The sequence below is a fragment of the Uranotaenia lowii genome, chromosome 3, assembly GCF_029784155.1.
Source record: "Uranotaenia lowii strain MFRU-FL chromosome 3, ASM2978415v1, whole genome shotgun sequence".
NCBI lineage: Eukaryota > Metazoa > Arthropoda > Insecta > Diptera > Culicidae > Uranotaenia > Uranotaenia lowii.
The window spans coordinates 184406074-184429667 of NC_073693.1; the positions used below are offsets into that span (position 1 = coordinate 184406074).

Below are 23594 nucleotides of genomic sequence, written 5' to 3' on the forward strand. Positions count from 1 at the left end.
TACGTGAACTCTGGACGGTCGTTTCTAATGCCCGGCCCATGGTGATGGTGAAAAAAACCCGCCAAAGGGAAAAAAGTCGGTCGACAAAATGGGTGCCATGACTTTTGGTTCGTGTGAATAAAAACGAAAGTTGTATGGGAGGGTCCCTTTTCTTAGGTGGGAGGGGCTCAGAACTATTACTAAAACCTTACCCTGGTTGAACAACATCTCTGTACCAAATTTTAGGCTGATCGGTTAAGCGGTGTGGATTTGTATAAGGTGCATACAAACAAACAAACATATATAGTCCAACTCATCTTTATATATTAGATATTATTTTTTTTTATTGAACTAAAAAACTAAAAAATACATGTTCACACCCTTATTTTCTAGCACTACAATATCAGATTCAAATATTTCCCGAAAATTTCTTGTGTTCGTTTTCTGTACTTCCATTTCCATTCTATCAATCCTTTCTTCAGCTCGTACAAATTTGCATGAGGGAATTTCGAAAGTAGGAAGCTCATAGTATCCTGTTTTTAAACATTTCTTCCTGGTTCCAATATTCAAACTCAGTAGGTCTTCAGGTTTCTTGCAGTTTATTTTCAATTTGTTTGTTATCAAGGCATCAATCAGCCAATCCCAGACTATTTTGGATGAAGGACAAAATTTCAACCTATGCTCGTTATCGTCATTGCTGATTCCACAATCATTACATAAGCTGTTTTGAAGCCATCCGATGTTATACAGTTTTAACTTTCCTTTGTTGGGGATCAGATCGTTTAACAGCATAAACATATTTGAACGATCAGCACTTGGGAGCCATTTCCAATTTACATTCGACCAAATAAGTTTCCAGTCCATCAGTGGATGTTGTTCTTCTACCAAAGGCTTGACTCCACGTACATTGATGAAATGCCAATAAATTTTCTTTGCCGAATCTAAATGCTGCAACCGTTTTATTTGGTTTCCTTCTTCAATCCATTCTCTCATGTTTCTTCCAAGAAATTCAGAATGTCGAAAATTCATTAAATAAAGTTCTTCTTCTTCATATATGTATGTTATAAACTCAATAAAAAAAAACTCATCTTTTGTTCATAAAAAACTCTTTAGCACACCGAAAAACACTAAACAATCTCACGCTAGACACATTTTGAATTTCCTCTATTGAACTAGACATTGATTTTATGTTCATTGAGCATCCGATGTCACGTTCAAGGTGCCCGGCCACGCTATGTATGCAATACTGTGAGCAGCGCGACATGATTAAATGTAGGTAGGAACCTTCCTTTACTTCATTGGGAAGAAGAGTTAACTACAAACACCTTCTGAATATCGAATAGTAGGGGCGTTGAAGACCGACATTGCAATGATGGTTCGAATCGTAACGCCCAACTGTTCAGATTCAAATTCAGTATGATTTGACGATTGGAAGAAATAACTTTCCATTTCTTGCAACGAGAAGTGTAATTGATTAAACGCATTAGAGGAAGTGTAAAAGTGATAGTTTATTAATGTGGACGTTACGATTAAATGATGGATATTAACAAATCGTTTTGCATCGTAATTTTGATTTCGGTAAATATTTATTCTTTTAATAATTCTTAAAATAATTTTCTGATTCTGCAGTTAAACTTGTTCAATAGTTCTGCTGTTTATAAACATGATTATAAATACTTTGATTTATTTCATGTAGCTGACAATAAAATTTCGTGACGTCACAACGCTTTGCGAAACCGTCTTGAAAAATGTTACGTTGTGAAGTCACGAATCTGAATCGCTCTAAAATAAATTTTAATTAAAATTTGAAAAAAAATCGAAATCTGAACTTAGACGTATAATTTTTCCAATGAACTGTAAAATTAACAAACTATATATCAAAAAACTGTTTTCCAAAGGTTGTGACGTCACGCTGGAATGGGTCAAATATATAAATTAATACAGAGAACTGTAAATAACGGCAACATACATAATATATTGTACTCTCGATTCGTCAACTTTCTAGAAAACAGGGTTATTTGTATTGACTGATTAAACATTTATTCGACACCAACCCATGTCGTGTCTCCTTTAGTAAAGGATTAAGTCTCCTGTAGCTTAAAAAAAATATCAAATCTGTATAAAGCCAACCACACTAACCCCAGGTAGCGTTTTGAGTCAGAATTTAAGTTTTTTGTAAATGAACCCTTTTTTCTTCATTTTAACCGCCGTTTCTTTTCCCAACTGGTTGTTTCGAATGTAAGGATTCTTTCAATGTAGAGTTTTTTGTCTAGAGCCGGCTAGTTTACATGAAATTTGCAATTTAAAAAGATGCACATCAACTCGACATCGTAGTTGAAAATAGAAAATTTCCAAACCTCCGTTACTGTTGGAATCGTGTCTTTTTCATAGTTATTGGATAGATTAAAAGTAAATTGAACATTCTGCATTAAAAGTTTGAACAAATAGTGAACAGTATTGTTTTAATAGTCATCGTCCTTTTTCTATTTCTGCCGTATGAGATTTGCATCACACATGCGCGGATCTACGGGGGGGGTGATGGGGGTGATCACCCCCCCCAAGCGGAAAAAATAAATCATAAGTAAAATGGTCACCATTTTTTTAACTCAATTTAGATGAAATATAACTTTTTCATGTGTCAAAATATCTTAACATTGAAATTACCATTTTTACGCCGCGTGCATAAGAATTCAGATGCTGCTTGAAAATATTCTTGAATTATGCGCGTGTATAACTTCGTGTTGGCGTCGGGCGTGCGAAAGGGATAAAGCTTGTACCTCACTCTTTAAGGAATTTCCTTAAGCATGACATCAGATTTTTGTGCATTTTGGAGTGAAACTTCTCACTCTCATTCTCATCGCTATGAGAATATTCTGAATTGTTTGGTGCATGATTCAAAGAAAGTGTTTCTTAGATGGAAATGAAAAAGAGTATCAAACAAATTTAGGGTCATCATTAAAATTTTCGTATTTCAATTCAGATTCAATTATCGGATTCAGATCAAATAATTGAATTAGTGAGCTCAGATCGAATCCTCAAAATATCAGAATTTGAATTTATGATTGAAGGCTACGAAACAAATTTCAGTTCTTGGTACATTTTTTTATGAACGTTAAGTAATGCAATTAACTGTATTAAAAGTTCTGATCTGGAATCAAGATTTAGAAATCGCGTTTTTACATTTTAGAAGTAATGTTGAAACTCGGAAACAGATTTATAATTCAAATATTGAATTTAAGTTACAAAATTCAGAGGCAGAATCAACATTCTAAATTCAGATTCATATTCAGGCCGTAAATATTTTTTTAAACCAATATAAAAATATCAAGAAAGTATTTCGTTGGAGATGATTAAAACCGTAGAAGATCGCAAAATTGTTGATTCAATTTTACTATTCAATTTTTTGAATCAATGTCACAACTCAGCAAAAAATTTCAAATTTAAAGGAGATTTCGAGTTCATTTTACAATTTTCGTATAATGCAAAATCAAATTATCCACATGATTTCACTTATGGAGCTGTTTTTTAAATATATAAAATATTAACTGATAAAGAGACTTGAAATTTCAAAATAAAAAAATCTGCAGGGAATTTCATATTTTGTTAATGTATTAGAAACTATTTATCTCAGTCTTCTCAAAAGCCAAATTTCAAACTAAAATTTTCGATTTGGATCAAGCTAGTAACAAATTTTTAATCTCTTATTTTATCTTTTAATGTTTGATTCATTTTTATCGATATGAATTCTTTTGTGAGAAATTAAATATTTTCTTAAAGCAAACTTATTTGATGCTCAAAATCCATATCAATAAATATTTTAACCATATCTAAAAATAAGTTTCTACATTGTAACTGAAGCTTTCATTGTACAAATTATGCTAACCGTTTATTAGTAGGGCATATTTTCATAAATTACTATTAAATGTTTGTTTTTTTACGGCCAATCAGTCCAAGCTTTTAATGACAAACGAATTTTATTCTATGCCTTGTTCTGAGTATCGCATAAAACTCGTTTGTCATTGAAAGCTTGGGTGGATTTGCCGTTAAAAAACAAACACCAATTAAAATACAGTCTACCCAAGATTGTACCCCAGATCAACACATTACTATTTGATATAAGAAACTATAAGTCTAAAACAGGTTATAATTTTTGTAAGTTTTTTTTATTCATGCATTGTTTTCAAATCTGTCGCCAAACTGTTTAAGATTGTTTTTTGATTCACGTCTTTAAATTGATATTTCATTGTAACTTCAAGTGAAAAATAAGAAATACATTGACGGGTTTCGATAAGCAATGAAGCGACATACGGTTTAAAATTGGAACTCAAAAGAGAATATATTTCGAATAAATATAATTGAAACTTATGTAAATGGCTTTTTTACCCGAATATTGGAATAGTTTCAAAATTATTAAGACGTTGTTTTAACCATGAAACCAGAGATGCTCATTTGAGTGAGTTGAAATCATATCAACAGATTTAATTTTGACTGAAAATAAATAAAGTACGATTTTGAAAATTAAATTGCATATGGATTTCTTATCTGATAAAAATAAACAAATGGTCATTCTATATTCCCAACTAGATAAATAAACGTAAATTTGACTTCATACCAGTGAAAAAAAAAACATTTTTCTGCGTTTTGCCAAAGACTAAGCCAGCCACAAACAGATTTATAGAGTTCTTTGAACAATCTTTTTTTTTTGAAATTGTCTTCAACATTGCTGAATTCTTTTCATCTTTAGCATCAACATTTTTCCTGTCATAGTTCTTATTTTTTCCTGTCACTTAAAAAATTTTGGCCCTTATTTTGGAAAATTTACTAAATCACCCCCCCTAGAAGCAATCTCTAGATCCGCGCCTGGCATCACAGCATGCGAAAATAGAACAAGAGTTGTAAAAAAAAAACTTGAAGGCCGGAGATCTTGAAAATGCTTTTGCATGCGGTAAAGTTTTCAAAATGTACTAAAAGTGTCAAAATTTCTACCACTTTTTCCCAACTCGAGTGAACTAGCTCCAAAGCATTAGAGGCGATGGAAGCGCTGCCGAATTTGGGTGATGGTTTTGCATTAGTGCAAGTGGGATGCAGCTAAAATTTCATCCAACTTTTGACAGATCTTACGTGTTTTTTTTTTCTGAAATAGAGAAAGAATAACTTTTCGATTTCATCGCTCATTGAAATAGCTTATTAAAGGGTGGCTCCAGAGAGTCAAAATCAAAACAAACGACAAATGATATTCAATGATAACGACGCGTCATAACTGTTTTCAATTTATTTAGTATTTTTTGATGATTTCTGGAAGAGTCACAGCTTTCACTGTCCATATTTTCTTGAAATTTCGCAAATCAGAGTGCTTTTGCTATTAGACCAGTAAAACTCCATAGCTCTAATTATTGAACTTTAAATCTAGCAGTACTCATTTTTTGAAGAAAAGGCAATGGAAGTGCTGCAAGGTTGTGTGATATTTGTGTATAAGTGCAAGTGGGATGCAGCTAAAATTTTACGCATTTTTTAACATATGTTACAGATTTTTCTTAAAGGAGAGAAAAAAAAGTTTTTTGTTTCCATCGTCTACTAAACAAAGATTGGTTAAACTCCTTATTCTTCTTTGTAGGTTGTCTAAATCCACGGTTGGACTTCATTGATCTTTTTTAATTGCAAAACTACAAGACAGTTGAAGGGAATGAGGAGACTTGATTCCATTTGCCTGTTTTCATCATATCTTTTTGGAAACTCGCTGTCTTTTGCATTTTCTGACAGTGTGTAATTTCAAAGTTATATGCTTCTCAAACATTAGAAAGGTACTTGATTCCGCTGATAAATTAGAAGCATTTTCGTGGGACAGTAAAAGTGATATTTTAAAAGTTAAAGGAGACTTGTTCATCTTCATTTCACAGTTTATACAGGGTGGGGCAGAGTGGACTTCCTGATTTAATCGATTAACTGTATAAAAATCGTACAAGATTATTGCAAAAGGTTTTTATTTGTGAAATCTAAATACAATGCAATTTATTTTTTATTTAGTTTTAAAAATGATATCGTTCAGGTGACGACCTTGACGAGCGATGCACATTTTCAGCCGTTCAATTAAGTTTTCAAAAACTCTACGCAGCATGAGCAGAGCGCGATGAGATTGTTCAATAGCCGCTCAGGCACATTGGTATCTCTAGTCTAGTTTTGGTATTCCAGACGAACTGGGTTCAACTCCCGGTATCGGCAAGAAAAACTTTTTGTTTCGATTCCCATAGGTGGCTGACACGAAAGGTGGGTTTCCTCTTAACAGACTATACTATTGCCGTTTTCGTTTTTCTCCACGGGACGATGCAAATATATGGTCGCTATACTCACCCTTATGTTTACCCCCAACACTGACAACTTTTACGGGGTGCAACCGCCTGCTTGAGGTTCAAATCTCGGGCAAAACTAGTGGACTTCTGAATTAATAACCGAACATAATAACAGCAGTTAGGGTAAAACTCGTGGGTAACTAGGTTGCCACTGCCAATAAACGAAAACACTATATAAGAATGTTCAATCAATTGCAAGCTGGCCAGGTATATCACGAATGCCGGAATACCTACTGCGGTTAAACCGTGCACCCATGGTGGATAACCAACATTCATACATGTATAGTGGAATCTCCCTTGGTGTAATATTTTTTTTACCTCCAAAGCTATGAAAACTTTTAGCAGATGACGTCTTAGAAGCAGATGACGTCTAAAAGAATGTGTTAGAATAATGGTGGCTCCAGAGAGTAAACTATGTCTCATAGGAGAACAATTGATATTTTTTTAAATATCACCTAATACTAACGCGTTTCCCACACATAGTCTCAAATCAATGCATTTATATCACAACACAGTAAATACCTATTTGCTTAGATTTCCAGTAAAAAAATAGCTACAAACGTCCTGCAATCCATTTTTTGGAAACCAGCAAAATTTGATACGTGGTTTGGTTATTTATACAGACAGTTGCAAATAGAAGATTTTCTTCTGCACGGATTGGATAAATATGATGGATGATTAAGTATTGAGTTTTGCAATGAGTAGCATAAGTATAGCTACTTTTTGTTTGCAATACTGCAATACTTTTTTATGTCGTATTCATATCATGTCTAATGGGAAAAAAATATTTGATAAACCTCTGAACAGATTGATGCATGATGTGACCGTTGTTAACCTTTGTTTAAAATCGGTTAGCTTTTATCTAGGTTTTATTTTTATTTATTGTAAATCTACAGATCCCATATTGATCCTAATGAAAGTTAAAATAAAAGACAAATTACAGACACAATAGTCTACTCTGAACTTTAATGTCTACGAATTGTCATCTATATATATAAAAATGAATGTTTGTCTGTCTGTCTGTTCCCTATAGACTCGGAAACTACTGAACCGATCATCGTCAAAATTGGCATCTGAGGGTTTTTGAGGCCGGGGATGGTTTCTGTAATAGTCAAAACTCCATCCGACTTAAGGGAGGGGGGGCTTCCATACAAAATTTGTAGTTTTTCGAAACAAATTAAAGTCATGACATCCATTTTCTCGAATTTTTTTCTTCCTTTGGGCGGTTTGTTTTTCGTCTCCAAGGCCGAGGCGTCGTCGTGAGCCAACGTCGCAAAGGCATAGCATACTGATCAGTGGGAATATTTTGGCGCGTATTTCTCAACCAAGAATATTTTCAATGCAAGGGGTTGCGATATGAAGCCTTGATGTGATTTTTTTTTCTACTTGATTCCTAGCTCATTTGTACAGCACATGGTTATGAATGACGCCTAGATGAGACCCAGATTGACATTCTTTGAAAAGTCATGGCATCCATTTTTCTTTTATTTGAGGGGTTTGTTTTCGTCTCTATAGTCAGGCAAACGTCGTCGTCGCAAGTGGATAGTAACCGAAGCATACTGTTCATTGATCGCTGGATAAATTTAACAATCAGGCGCCTGTTTCTCAACCAAGTACCTATGTTTCTTATGCACGTGGGGGTGATATGCAATCTAGATGTGTTTTTTTCTTGCTTAATGGATCGATTTAAGCGCCTTCTGCGTAGTTTTCCGCTAGATAGATAAAATCTGCCATCTATCATTTTAGTATAAAACCTTTTTATTTTTAACAGATGGCGGTGCTAAAGCAAAATCAGGTTAGGGTGACATGAAATCATTAAGATTTTTGATAAATTAAACTGTAAATTAAATCCTAGTATAATCAGCAAATAAATGGCCTGAAAATTTTATTCCACAACTGTTGAATAAAAAGAACGTTTGAATTACTTCAATGGGATGAAAAAGATTAGTTTTTTTTTCAATAGCGTCCACGGTTTTTAGAACTCATAGAACAAGCATTCCAGATTTCCCGGTTTTATCCGGGCGTATCCAGATATTCAAGGAAAATATAGAGGCGATTCCGAAAAGTACGGATGTATTCACAAAATTTGCTAAATTTACCAAAAAAAATCAAATTGAGTGAAGATAAGTTTTGAATTTGGATCCAAAAACGATTTTTTATAATTATTTTCATCAAAATTAATAAAAAAAAATTTAAAATTATTTAACACAATTTTATGTGCTTCGACGATACAATAAAGGTTCACAAGATTTTTTCCTATTTTTATTATCTTGTTTAAATATTGGATTAATTTGGATTGAATGCACGGTTTTCCCCGGTTTAAAAAGAATGGCTAGGGCCGAAAACGTGCTGGAAAATTGCGGGAATGCATAGTATAGAATTCCATCGTTTTTTGCTCCGCTTACACCCAATCCTCTCAGACGAGCACGCACATAAAATCGCTCGACCATATAGCTATTTTTAATTTGTTGAGAAAAAAAACGAACTTCAACATAAATTAAAACTTCATAAAATCTGCCAGCCTATCTTTTCATGTTTACTTCATGCTTATCCTTTGCGTTCGTTCTTGTTTATTATGAAAATAAAACAAATCTTGCGGTAACTATGGTAACTGTGGTAACGCACTATGAGAGATTGTCATACAAGCAAGCGGACAAAAATATATGCAAAATGTTTTCAACAATTTGACTATCTTTTTTTTTTTTTGGTTTTAGGTTAACATTTCAAAATATCAATTTGAATGTGTCATAAATGTTCATTACAAAGGGTAAAAATCTTGCATGTATTTGTACAGAACTCAGGCCCCTATCCTGTCGGTTGCTGCCTAAACACTCCTAGTCAGATCTGATTTGTGAAAAAAAAAAACATGTTTGAATAGTTAGGACAATAAAGGTGACCCATTAAGGTGACAAGTTTCAAAATCAAAGACGGATGAGCTGAAAATCTGATCAGTCTTATAGGTCCAGAAACTGACAATGGTGAAATTCTCGAAAAGCTCCAAATCTTCAGATCGTAACTGAACTCTTCAGAACTTGTTAGAATATCCACGCAAAACTTGCAAAAAATCAGCCGGACTTAAATGATCTCGTCTGAAAACTTTCTGATTTCCTCGTTTTCTCACGCTTTACCTTATTAGTGACTCTGAAGCCACTTTATAAAGATTTACGTTTACAACAATATATTATTCGCAGAAGATCTTTGTTATCGGTGATCAAAATTTGCTTTTTAGTTCTTTTCCTTCTAACATAGTGAAGTTTTTCTTCATTTTTCAATATCTTAAAAATGGAAGAGTTCTGAAATTTGAGCTTTTCCTTAACAAAGTATCGACTTTCATGAAATATTTAGATAATTTTTTTTCGATTTTTGTCCACGTGATCTCTCATAGTGCAACACAGTGTCATGTTTTGTTGATATTTCTGTATTTTCTATGCTACTTAGATCATGAGGTTTGACAGCTCTGAGCACTAGTAGCGACTCCACTCGGAAAATTAGCTTTTTCCATCGATCCATTGCACGTGTTAATAAATGACGCCTAGATATGACACGGATTGGTATTTTATCAATCGAATCAAAACAAATTGAAAGATGAGCAAAAATACTTCCGTATTTAGTTCGTGTTAATGTAGGTAGCATTCGACTTTTCATTCAAGGAACATTAGAACATGTTCAAACGTTCAACTTTTTCTGTTTAAAAAAAAATTAAAAATTATGTTTTCTTCTAGAAATCGTTAGTTCGGCCCAAATACACAACTGAAACGAATTTAGAAATGAAAATGGGATCTTTTATTTTAAATAATTCTGAAAAAACCTGACCATCGTACTTTTTGCTTACATTCCAATTCAAGTACTTAGTTAACATGAAAAGTGTTTTTGTGTTACATGGCTGCATGAAAGAGACTTTTGATCCGCTTCGTTTTTGAAAAGCGAGACTTTAGATTTGATATTCAACTGGACACAAAATTTTTATGAGAAATTTTCAGTAAACCCTTAAATGTTAAAAACAATATTCCCTCCTCCCACGGTGGGGTAAGGGCAAACGTCGAATTGATATTTTTTTGATATTTATATTTTTTGCCGTTGTAAATTTATTAAAAAAAAAATTGCACTGTATTTTATACATAACTAATTTAATATATTTTTCATTACCATAATAAGTGCTGTTTGAGGTAACTTCAAGCTATAATGTCTCATGTCCACGAGTTTGGAATATGGCAAAACATTTTTTTAAACATAATTTTGGCGCAAAAAAGATAAATATTCAAACTGCTTCGTAGGCGAGGATGGTGAAAAAAGCTGTTTGAAAATGGCTATTAAAAATCCTTTTCCTCTTTTTTTTCAAATTTCTATAGCTTATTTTTTCAACTCCAAAAAATACCCCATCTAAAGCTTATCAGGAGCTGGAAGTGCTCATAATACAGAATATTAGGAATCTTCTCAAAAAACTGTCTCGATTCACGCTATTCATCGGTTTAAATAATTCTATCTCCACAAAGTGCAATTTGCAATAAATTCCAATTTATGTAAACTCGAGCCGGTTAAATTTGCCTACCTTCTTCAAACAGTGGGGGACAAAATTGGAAAAGATGGGGGAGCTCCCATGTAAATTTAAGATAGAGAGCTCTTCAAAGAAGGGACCTTATTTACCCATAGGTTACCATAGGTTTTTTGGGTACAGAGTACAAATTTCAGATCTGTAAAAATGAGTTTAGCGATCAAGTTTCAGTAAAAAATATATACTATCTTTGAAGTGCAATTCAAAGCTGCAGCTCTCATTTCAAAGTTGTTGGTTCTGAAGTATGATGAGGTTTGTTTTAAAAAAATGTTCTCTTAAATCTAAATTTGAATAAATTTTTACAAATGACATTTATCTTCGGAAGGTGTAGCAAAGCACAACGGGTCAGCTAGTTCGGAATAAATCCCTCGAATTAGTCAAAATGCTCGGAGCAGCTGTTAAAACCCTAGAGTATTCCAATAAAGCTGTTCCAGCCCAACCTCGTGGTTGTATCAGAGAGTTTAAACCAAATCAAATCTTCAATCTAAGGATGTATGGAAGGTGTTTTCATACATAAGCTCAAGAAAGTGTTGAAGGCAGAGAGACTCGTTAACCAGTTTTGTGGAGCGACACTTCGATCGCTGAAACGGAAGGCTAGTAACCACAGGTTATTGACAAATATAGGTTGAAAAAAAAAAGTTTTCAAATTTGGTTTAACACATAAATGATGAAAGTTCAAATCTGAAAAAAAAAGAATATCGAGCTGCGAATTGTGCTTTTTGAATAATGAAAGCAACAAATCACAAAGGTATGCCAAAAAACTAAAAATTTAAAGAGATAATTTATTGCTCAGAAGCACCATATCATGCTCCAGAAGGATGAAGGTTTCTTTTATGTTTGCCCAACTATTTATATACTGACTTATAGGGAAAAAAAAGATCAGACCCATTCCAAGCGCGCCTCAACTGAAGAACCGATTTTCATTTTTAATTATTCAAAAATAATTTTCCCAGCATTTGAAAGTTTATTTCTTGAGCTGCATTTTCCATCAAAAGCATTTCAGTTACCTTTTTTCGGAATTGAGTATGTTGACGTTGAAATTTAAAAATTTTAGTACGAAAATAAACTGATTTTAACAATTATTCTTTATTTGAAACATAACTTTGTCAAAAACCGAGCTATATATAAAAAATTATTGCAAAATGATTGTTGAAAAGCCGTCTTTGAAGCATGATATTAGATTAAAAATAATCACAGCAGCTTCACTTTACTTCACGCTCTAGAATCGGTGATAAAGGTATCGATTTTTGAGCGTTGTGACGTCATGAAAATTCGACTGTTTTTCAATTCATGTTTTACAGAAATGTCACATATTGTCGAAAATTGGAAATCTCTTCCAACTTTTTGGGAGGAATTTAATGCAATGTTTAGATTGAAAATTGGTTCAGGAGGTTGTGAGTTGCACCCTGGTAAAGAATACGTTGTGACGTCACGAAATTTGATTTCCTTTTTTTCGGAAACGTCCACGACTTCTTACTTCAACACTATTATAATATTTCTTCAAAACAAGTTTCACATAACAATGCGCTTCAATAGATGAATTCGTTCAATTATGGAGTTTTTAATAAAATTAAGAATCAGATTCTTTTCGCATAAACGCGGTTATTTTAAATCGTCTTAAATAAAAAAAATTTAAATTTGCGCTTGTTGAACACTTGATTCGAGAATAAACAATCAATAAAAAATATAAAATCGTCATCGATTTTTTTAAAGAATATTTGTGAATTATACAGTAGGAAGTTATCTCTGATTTCAATAAAAATCTTGCAGGTAGTTATCTGAGGTTTAAAAAAAATACAATAAGTTTAAGTTTTTCTATATAAGAATGAAAAAGCGCGCTAATAGCTTCTATTATATGCTAATATTATTTTCAAACAAAATAACTAAGTATCTATGGAATAAATGCAATGAGATTAAAAAAACTTTGATCATGGAAAATTTTATAAATAAACATTTTCTTTCGTACAAATTCATAAAACTTTAAATGTCTCATAAAATTATTTAAAAAAAGTGTCTTTTATTAAAACTTTCACCTCATAGAATATTGCTAGAAAATCCAAATCGAACCCGTATTCACATCAAATCCCACGAAGAGACTTTGAAGTGAATAACAAAATTCAAATATGAAAGTACTACGAAAAGGGGTCGCGCAAAAAACCTTAAGTTTGTATAGAATTGAGCGGAATTTATTCGGGATGAACAGAAAAAACCTATTAAACAGATTTTTACCAATAATCTTGGTCTTTATTAACCGAATTTCATTGTTTTAAAGCTTAAATTTTAACAATATTTCATCTGATGAACGTATTTCGATTAGAGTTATCATAAAACAGGTATTAAGCTTCAAAACAGGTACCTATATAACCCATCAGAAGTTTATTTTTGAAATTCAATATGTTTTTTTTACCATAACCGTTATCGAAATGCGTCCTTGGATGTATAATGAGAACAAATCACCCGATAGGGACTTCAGAAATTGGTGAAAATCTGGATGTTCATGTTTTTCTAAAAAAAAAAATCTCATAATTCCATACAAATTTGAGGCTCATTGCACCATCTATTTCCCTGGTTCGATCCCCCAAAATTTAGTACTAGACTTTGTGCTAGGCCTGAGATCTATTTTAGCTTTTCATAAGTCGGCTGATTCAGGCAGTGTCCATTAACTAACTTTCTAATAATCATTTATTTTTCCTTTCCTTTGCAATTAAATGTTGAAGAGAATCAGAAACATATTTCAACGTTTCACAAATAAACATTTCCTAGCATAAGTTTTTTTTTAATATATTTCCATTATCGTACAAATAAATTTCGACTAAAATTGATGTGCGCAGTGTTGCAAACCTTATCTGCTTATACAGTGAGGGGCAAAATAAAGTGTCCAAATTATTTTTTTCAATTTCTTTTATTTTTCTGGTTAAAATTCAACGAAAACACATCGTAATCATTTTTAAAATATTGTTTATTATGTTATTTTCAATTTTTGTTAATGTTGCGCTGGAAAAAAAAGAAAGTTTTTCTGATAGATAAAAAACAGTAAATATTCCAAAAAAAAAAAACAGGGGCAAAATAAAGTGTCCAGATCAGTACAGCTTCAAATAATTCAAACTGAAGGCAAACAAGAACGATTTAATAATGGGTATGGCTGTGCAGGTAGCACCTTTGTCTGCAGCGGCTTAACTTACCGTGGGAAAAGCACGTCTGGTCCGTCCGGCATCTAGAATGCGAAAGAGGACGAGTTCGGTCGAATGTCGCTCTCGTGGTCTGTTTGGTCCATTAGTATGCGTGTGTCGTATGAGGAATATGTTGCAGGGTTCGATGTCATGTTTATGTCACAGCAGGGGTGTATCGCATCCACACATCTCCCTTTTCCTCCCATGAAAAATACAAGGTTTCATTTGAGTGTGTATTATCTATTGCATGTATTCTGTGATTTCTGATTTATCTACTATTCCATTAAAGCATGGTTAAGAGGGGTCACTGACACTTCTTGTAATGGGGGTCTGTGTTTGCTGGTAAAGATAGAACTTGTATACAACAGGGGTTTGAGTAGTTAAGGTTACTCAGTCCTTTGTAACGTGGAGACAGGCAGGCTACCCAACTTCTAACGAAGTCTTTCAGATATAATGGCGATGTTCTCTGTCTCACTGGGCGTTCTTCTACGGTTCCACGGTCACGTATCTTAGTTTCGTTTTCTTCCTTCTTACACCATTCTCCTACTTTCTTCGTCTGAGAAACATGACGTTTAAGAATGGCTCCATCATTACTAAGTGTGAGATTGCCGTTAGCTTCTTCAAGAACGAAATACCGCTGAGGGTCGAATCTTGTTTCACCCTTCAGCTTGTTGGATCGTTCAATGATCCAACACGCTCCCCGACGTGCATCCTCTCTCTCTTTACCTAACAGCTTAAATTTTCCGTCACTTAAGAATTGTTTAACTAAATTTTTCTCCAAATATGCGAATGTTTCTTCTATGTGAAAATCGGGGGCGCTTTTTACTTCATTCCGAAAACTTCAACTCACATGGGAAAGAGAAAAAAAAAGTGCAATCACACCGCCCGAATAGACCAAGACCATGGTTCTACATTGTAATAACAATGGTTTTCGTCTTGACAATGAAAAACAATGTAAAATCTCAATCCCTTCAAAAAGTAAAATTTGTGTTATATTGTGAAATTACCGTTAATATGGCGATAACCATGAAATATATGGTTAATACATAATATTTCACTGTATGTATTACCTAGATAGCTGGGACTTTACGTACGTGTTTGGTGTTGGATAAAATGTCCTGCAAAATTTATCCGAAGAGCATTATCAATGATGGTAAGTACGAATGATGATTAAATTTAAGTTGCTTGAATCTCATGAAAGGTTTTTTTTTCCAGGAAAATACGATAAGATTGTGGCAGATCCCCGAGGAATCCCGCTGGAGGCAGATCCGGATGTCAGCGGAAAAAAGTGAGTTTTAATGGAATTAAAAACATTATGTTCAGTGAAAAATAAATTTGTACAAGTTGTGTATTTTGCTGAATGATTTTTTAAGATCATTTTAATAAATAATATAAATGAATTAATTTGTTTTTCATCTATAACCTAACAATGATGACATTATCAAAAACAACAACAAAAAACCCACCAAGAGCAACAATTTTTATTTCAGTGGGCGAACAATGTAAATCATCAGATTTTCATGGTTTTACTGTGAAAAACTGGAACATGAATGAACCATGAACTTTATATTTTTGAGCTTCCCAATGTATGGAAAATCGCCAATTTTTTCATGGTCACGCTGCATAACAATACCCCTTTTTCATGGTAATTTTCGTCAAAACGATGAAAATTATGGTCATAAACTATGAACTTCAATGTGTATTCACGGTATCGTGGATCGTAAAAGTCATGGTGTAAACCACCAAATTCATGGTACTGTGATTACAAACTTCATGGTTTTTTTCACGGTGCAAGTCTATTCGGGCGGTGAAGTAAACTCAGAACATAATAATTAATTCGTCATGCTCCTGTCAATTAACACCGCAGCAAATTTTGTGAATTTCCATTAACGAATGTGGCAACAAACCGTGAATTCCGTCAACACATATGGCAATTAACCACGCGGACTCCCGTCAACGCACACTTCAGAAAACCATGCGGACTCCCACCGACGCACACTTTGGAAACCATGCGGACTCCCGTCGACGCACACGACAATTTATCACGCGGTCTCCCGTCGAAGCACACAAAAATAAATCACGCGAACTCCCGTCAACGCACACTTTAGAAACCCATGCGAACTCCCGTCGACGCACATGACAATTTATCACGCGGACTCCCGTCGACGTACACTGCAACAAATCATGCGGACTCCCGTCGACGCACACTGTAGCAAATCATGCGGACTCCCGTCGACGCACACGGCAGCAAGTCATGCGGACTCCCGTCGACGCACACAAAAATGAATCACGCGGACTCCCGTCAACGCACACTTTAGAAAACCATGCGAACTCCCGTCGACGCACATGACAATTTATCACGCGGACTCTCGTCGACGCACACTGCAACAAATCATGCGGACTCCCGTCGACGCACACTGTAGCAAATCATGCGGACTCCCGTCGACGCACACGGTAGCAAGTCATGCGGACTCCCGTCGACGCACACAAAAATGAATCACGCGGACTCCCGTCAACGCACACTTTAGAAAACCATGCGGACTCCCGTCGACGCACACTTTGGAAATCATGCGGACTCCCGTCGACGCACACAAAAATAAATCACACGGACTCCCGTCACACACACACATTAGAAAACCATGCGGACTCCCGTCGACGCACACGACAATTTATCACGCGGACTCCCGTCGACGCACACAAAAATAAATCACGCAGACTCCCGTCAACGCACACTTTAGAAAATCATGCGAACTCCCGTTGGCGCATAATTGGGAATCATGCGGACTCCCGTCGACGCACACTAAAATAAACCACGTGGACTCCCGTCGACGCACACTCTAGAAACCATGCGGACTCCCGTCGACGCACACGACAATTTATCACGCGGACTCCCGTCGACGCACACAAAAATAAATCACGCAGACTCCCGTCAACGCACACTTTAGAAAATCATGCGAACTCCCGTTGGCGCATAATTGGGAATCATGCGGACTCCCGTCGACGCACACTAAAATAAACCACGTGGACTCCCGTCGACGCACACTCTAGAAACCATGCGGACTCCCGTCGACGCACATGACAATTTATCACGCGGACTCCCGTCGACGCACACTGTAGCAAATCATGCGGACTCCCGTCGACGCACACAAAAATGAATCACGCGGACTCCCGTCGATGCATGCTGCGATGAAACAAATTCTCATTGATGCCACTTTCGTAAGAGAAAAAAAATTAAAACATTATGCGGACTCCCGTCGACGCCATTTTTGCCATGCGGACTCCCGTCTACGCATTCCTGAATAGTAAGAGATTTGCTTCATTTTTCTTTCAAAAACAAGGAATCCATTTTTTTTGTTGGTCCTCTCCAGTTGCTTGCAATAAAGCAAGCTCCTGGCAGGAATCGCCAAATGTGCAGGTAGCACCTTTGTCTGCAGCGGCTTAACTTACCGTGGGAAAAGCACGTCTGGTCCGTCCGGCATCTAGAATGCGAAAGAGGACGAGTTCGGTCGAATGTCGCTCTCGTGGTCTGTTTGGTCCATTAGTATGCGTGTGTCGTATGAGGAATATGTTGCAGGGTTCGATGTCATGTTTATGTCACAGCAGGGGTGTATCGCATCCACACAATGGCCTCCTTCAGCCTTCAACACCTCCTGCAAGCGCTTCGGCACATTTTCAACAAGGTTGTGCAAGTGTTGTTGGTCGAGTTCCTCCCACGCATGCTCCAGGGCATCAAAATAAGTACTTTTATTTGTCACACCAGTCTTATCAATCAGAGCATCGAGGATGGCCCACAGATTTTCGATGGGGTTCAGATCAGGACTTTGTGAAGGCCATTCAAGGGGTTTGATGTGGCAGGAACGGGAAAATGACCTCATCAGATTGCTTCGGATCGTTATTCTGCTGTAAAACGAAGCGCTCTCCGAGGCCCGTCTTGATGAGGGATACCTCGAGGTTTTCCGGCTGGACATTGCAATATGACTCAGCTGTCATGGTTCCATCCATTTTTACCAAATTTTTACCACCCCACCCCAAGAAAAGCACCCCCACACCATCACGTTACTTCCTCCGTGCTTGACTGTTCCTTGGATATGGCGGTCTTGGAGCTCCTCACCCGACTTGCGCCACATATGATCCCGCTTCTTCCGGTTGAATAGTTCAAATTTGGATTCGTCGGCCCACAACAATGTTTTCCTCTGAACCAAAGCAATCGAAAGATTCCTTTTAATTCAACCACGGTAAATGAAAAGTTCAGATACCGGTATTTCGATAGCAACTTACTATCTTCTTCAGTAAGCGTTTTCGATTGGTATCGAGCATGGAGCAACGGAGGAAGTAACGTGATGGTGTGGGGGTGCTTTTCTTGGGGTGGGGTGAGCAATTTGGTAAAAATTGACGGAATCATGACAGCTGAGTCATATTGCAATATCCTGCCGGAAAACCTCGAGGTATCCTTCATCAAGACGGGCCTCGGAGAGCGCTTCGTTTTACAGCAGAATAACGATCCGAAGCATACGGCCAATCTGATGACGTCATTTTCCCGTTCCTGCCACATCAAACCCCTTGAATGGCCTTCACAAAGTCCTGATCTGAACCCCATCGAAAATCTGTGGGCCATCCTCGATGCTCTGATTGATAAGGCTGGTGTGACAAATTAAAAATACTTATTTTGATGCCATGGAGCATGCGTGGGAGGAACTCGACCCACAACACTTGCACAACCTTGTTGAAAGTGTGCCGAAGCGCTTGCAGGAGGTGTTGAAGGCTGAAGGAGGCCATACCCATTATTAAATCGTTCTTGTTTGCCTTCAGTTTGAATTATTTGAAGCTGTACTGATCTGGACACTTTATTTTGCCCCTGTTTTTTTTTGGAATATTTACTGTTTTTTATCTATCAGAAAAACTTTCTTTTTTTTCCAGCGCAACATTAACAAAAATTGAAAAGAACATAATAAACAATATTTTAAAAATGATCACGATGTGTTTTCGTTGAATTTTAACCAGAAAAATAAAAGAAATTGAAAAAAAATAATTTGGACACTTTATTTTGCCCCTCACTGTATGAGCCATTTAGATTAAATTCCCTTATTATTTTTTTTTGGGTATAAATGGATCGATTTCATCACCAAATCACCTTATTTGTTGAGTTTTTGAGCATTTTTAGTAAATTAAGCATTAATTTTAGGATTATATTTTGATTTATTCCATGTAGCTGATCATAAAATTTCGTGACATCACGACGCTTTGCAAAACCCTGTTAAAAAAAAATGGCGCGTTGTGACGTCACGAAACTGAGTCGCTCTAAAATAAATATCCATCAAAATTAAAAAAAAAAAAACCAAAAACAGCGATTTGTTGTTTGTAATGAAACGGTACTTTTTTGAAATTTTCATAAAATTTGCCCGAAAAGGAGAGCAGAAAAATGCGGTTTTGTAAAAAAAAACAGAAAAGTGGAAAAAGAGGCGCGTTGTGACGTCACCATTTCTTTTGCTTATATTTCGATAACTATTTGTTCAATAAAAATACGTTTGATTTGAAATTGTAACAAATTAAATTCTGAACTTAGGGGAAATTTTTCTTCAATGTGCGATATGAACTGTAAAATCTACAAACAATACATCCAAAAATTGTTTTGCAAACGTTGTGACGTCACGCTGGAATGGGTCTTCAATATTTTTGTTAGTTCATTTGAATAAACTATTCAAAAAAGTTCTTTTTTTATCTTTGTAGATTCACCAATCATCAGCGAAGGCTTTTCTTGGTAACTTCTTATTACAAGCTGCAACATCACTATCGTCATCTATGCAGGATGACCCACAATCCCATGTTAGCGATTTCCGTTCACAGCCCAAGGCAGACTCTCGAGCTGATAAATACATCGGGAATCTTACAGACGATAGTATGAATTCTTCTTCCACTGAACAAACGGGATTATTGATGACAATGCCGTCGGGGACAACGGAGCGAGAACTCACAAGTGATGAAAATTCCTTACCTTCACCGTTCGGTCGTGGTACGGCTGAGCTACGTAATAAGAGCAACAATGTAGAATTGTATTCGGAAATAATTGGCAACATAATTGGATCAGCACGTGAGCGAATCACAAATGCTTTCCAACGTTTTCTGACCCCTCTTTATCGTCAGCAACAGGTTAGAGAGCATCGATTAAAAAATGATTCTGAAGACAACGACAGAAAACCAGAATCAGTTGATCGGAACAATAGTCTGGCAAAATTAGAAGCGGATCATAGAAGTCTTAAAAAAAGCGGAAATTATCAGCTGCCCGAAGCAAATGAAGTATCGCAAAAAAAGGATGTTCCGGTTAGCACTAATAACGGTTCAATCTCATTAGAAGCCAATTACCGACTGATTGATGACAAAAAACTGGTGAACGAGAGCGCACCGAAGGACGATTTCGATATTCCATCTTCTGTAGAGGCAAATACTAAGAGTACGACGGCTTTCCAGTTAAACAGTAACCCTACTTCAGATTCATATCTTACTTCTATTGGTATTGCTAGCACAACTTCTCGACCGAGCAGAGCATTTGTAGTGAAAAGAATCGAGAGCATATCGCAGCAGTTAAATGAAAACCGGATTCAATTGCGAAATAGAACAATAGAAGCCTTCGGAGCTATAGTGCCTTATCTCCGGCTGATCGTTGCTCGGAGCGGTCGGCTCAGAGCAAGTAATTTTTCTGAAAGTGATGCAACTTCTGGTACTCACATAAAATCTTCCATGACGCAACCTGGGGAAGAAATTAATTTTCCTGAACCGTTGCCCTTATCCAGACTATCGCATAATTTATTGTCGCTCAATTCAAACAGCAGACATCGGGCAAGACTTGCCCTCCAGAATGCATTCAACAAATATGCTCGACTGGTAATTAATGGGAAGAACGCATCTACTGACAATGGGAATTCAATCCCAAACAGTAGCACCCGAAAAGAAGGAAATAACAATTATTTTACCAATGTTGATCGTGATGATGATAGCAGTGATGATGCTGGTGGTGATGATGATACTGATGATTATGTCGGCATTCGTACAATCAACAATGAAAGGGATGACACTGGCAGCATGGATGAAATGGCCCGCAGCTCCGGGAGCATCGGAAATGGCGAGGAAATCATCGATAACAACGTCCCTAGTCGTGCTAGCTATATTTCATCCGCAAAACGAATGAACATGGCCGGCGTAGAGACGGTTGGAATATTAATTCTTGAAGTGTTGGGTTCAATAGCAGGATTTACCTGGGGTGCATTCAACCAGTTACAATTGTTGTTCCAGTAGCATTAGTATTCCATTATTGTTTCGATCAAAGTGGAGGTCAGTACTGACTGAGTTGCTGCTAATTCGCCCAAGACTTTTACGAATACATGTACACACATACTAGTCGATGTTTTATGCTCAGGTAGTAATCAATATTGTTATCACATCCATGACACTAGAACAGGTTGAAAATGTTTGAAGAACCGTTCTGAGCAATTTTGGCCTTCCGAAATATGAAGGGAAGAGAAAAGGATTGACATTTTGTAATTGATTAGAAAGCGCTGTTAGGGTTTAAAGTGTGGTTGCATTTACTTTGCTCTGGAAAACGCGAATACTGAATACAGAATACTGAAATCGTAACACTCGTAGAATTCGGCTGCTTGCTACTAAATAATTATTTATTTGTAATCTTTCAGAATTACTTAAATGTTTATTAACATACATTCTATGTGATAGTCGGCTCTGCATTATCAACTTTTTATTCTAAAGTCTAATTTTTTATAATAAAATGGTTAGCCATACACCCCACACCAAAAATCACAAAATTGAGCCTCCTGGTAATGGACTCAACTGTTCTCGGCACGTCTGGTGAAAGCTTGAAAAGAAAAAAATTATATCGCGTTCAAAATTTATTTATGCCGAGAACTAATTTTTTACATTTTTAATTTTATTTTTTGTTTTATTTAATGTGTTAGGCGCGAGATAATGTAACTTTTAACAACCTAGGACTAATAACACAAAGAGTAAATCTCGGTGGGAAAGAAGTTTCCGGGCTTGTGCTCAGTTGGTATGTCTATTGCTCCCTGAGCGGATGTCCGCGTGTTCGAGCACAAGAGTAAACATCAGTTGTAGCGGATGAGTTTTTCAACAACTGTCTGCCAACTGGAACGTTGATATAAAGGCACGAATGCCTTTACCCTTCATTTCATGATTTTTTATTTTTTCTCGAAAAAATTCTCAATAGTGCGCAGTGATGAGTACATGAAGGGAAAAATAATGAAAAATTTTTATTTTCACATATTTCGGTTATTTAGCAAAAATATTAATTGTTGCAAATTTGCAACAACATGAAACGGTTATACCTTTTTGTTCTTCACAAAAGACAATTAGAAATATATGCTGACTCATAATTTCTTTTGTACTAATCATAGTTTTATCATAAAAACTTCGTAAATCTAGATTTTTGGACACCGTGAGAGTTTAGAATTTAGCTGGGAGTAGTTATGTTTGTTGTTAATCCACCATGGGTGCACGGATTCACCGCAGTTTCTGCCTAAGTAAGTGCACATGCACATGCATTCTTCGATTATTAAGTTTGACAAATCTCCAATGCAGCGTACATCATACCCGGACCCCATGGCGTCGTATTAACTGTTATGGAGTGAATGTGTTGCGTGTTTTGATGTAGGTATATTTTGGAAGAAAAAGTCAATCAGGTGGGCTAGTTTAATTATGGGTATTCCGGCATCCGTGTAAACACCTGGCCAGCTGGCAATTGATTGAACATTCTTATTATATAGTCAGATATAGGATGAAATACATCTAACCTGTCAGTCAATGATTTTGAAAAGAACAATTATTTTTACTCAAATTTGAAAATGATTTAATAATCTTAATTAAGAGCATTTCTCGTCGATTCATTTTGAGAAGCCGATCATACTTTAGAAAAAATAATGAGCATTGTTTTTTTCAATCAAATCATTCATTGTGTCTCTATGAAAACAAGCACAACAATACTTCAAACCTCGGATATCGAATGTAGGTAGATATTTCTGAACTTTCAAATCGACAAATAAAAAAAAATGTATTCGTTATATGTAATAAGATTTTAAAACTCTTTGGATCAAGCCCCGTACTTGAGTTTAATAATAAAGGATTAAGATAAGATTATTGAAAATTTACAGTTTCAATACAGTGAAACTTAAAATTTACCTCATAAAAGTGAAAAAAAATTCTTTTCATCAACAACTTGTTCGATATTTTTTCTTGATTGCAGTTCTTGATGCAGTTTATTAGATCAAAAGATTAAAAAATTCAACATATTTTTATGAGTGTCTTATAAAAATTAAATGGTAAATTTTGAGTTTATAATGTCAATTTTTTCAAACTTTCAACTATATTTGATTATATTTTCAGATTTATAGAAATTTTTCTCATACAATTGCGATTGTACGAAAACTACAACTTTATGCAAAATATATGTAAAACGAGAAAAAAAACTTTGTAGCGCGTTTTCTCGAAAAAAGTTTTGAGGCACTTAGACCCTTTTGGCTTAGG

The 23594-nt window shown here is 35.7% G+C and overlaps 1 protein-coding gene across 1 annotated transcript; it reads left to right on the forward strand.

Moving 5' to 3' along the window:
* The first annotated feature begins 1412 nt into the window (after nt 1–1412).
* Nucleotides 1413–21429, forward strand: LOC129756664 (uncharacterized). The gene is made up of 2 exons (XM_055753591.1): nt 1413–1557; nt 19776–21429. Exons 1-2 carry the CDS (start codon nt 1513–1515, stop codon nt 21336–21338), a joined length of 1608 nt encoding a protein of 535 aa, XP_055609566.1. The 5' UTR covers nt 1413–1512; the 3' UTR covers nt 21339–21429.
* The last annotated feature ends 2165 nt before the right edge of the window (nt 21430–23594 follow it).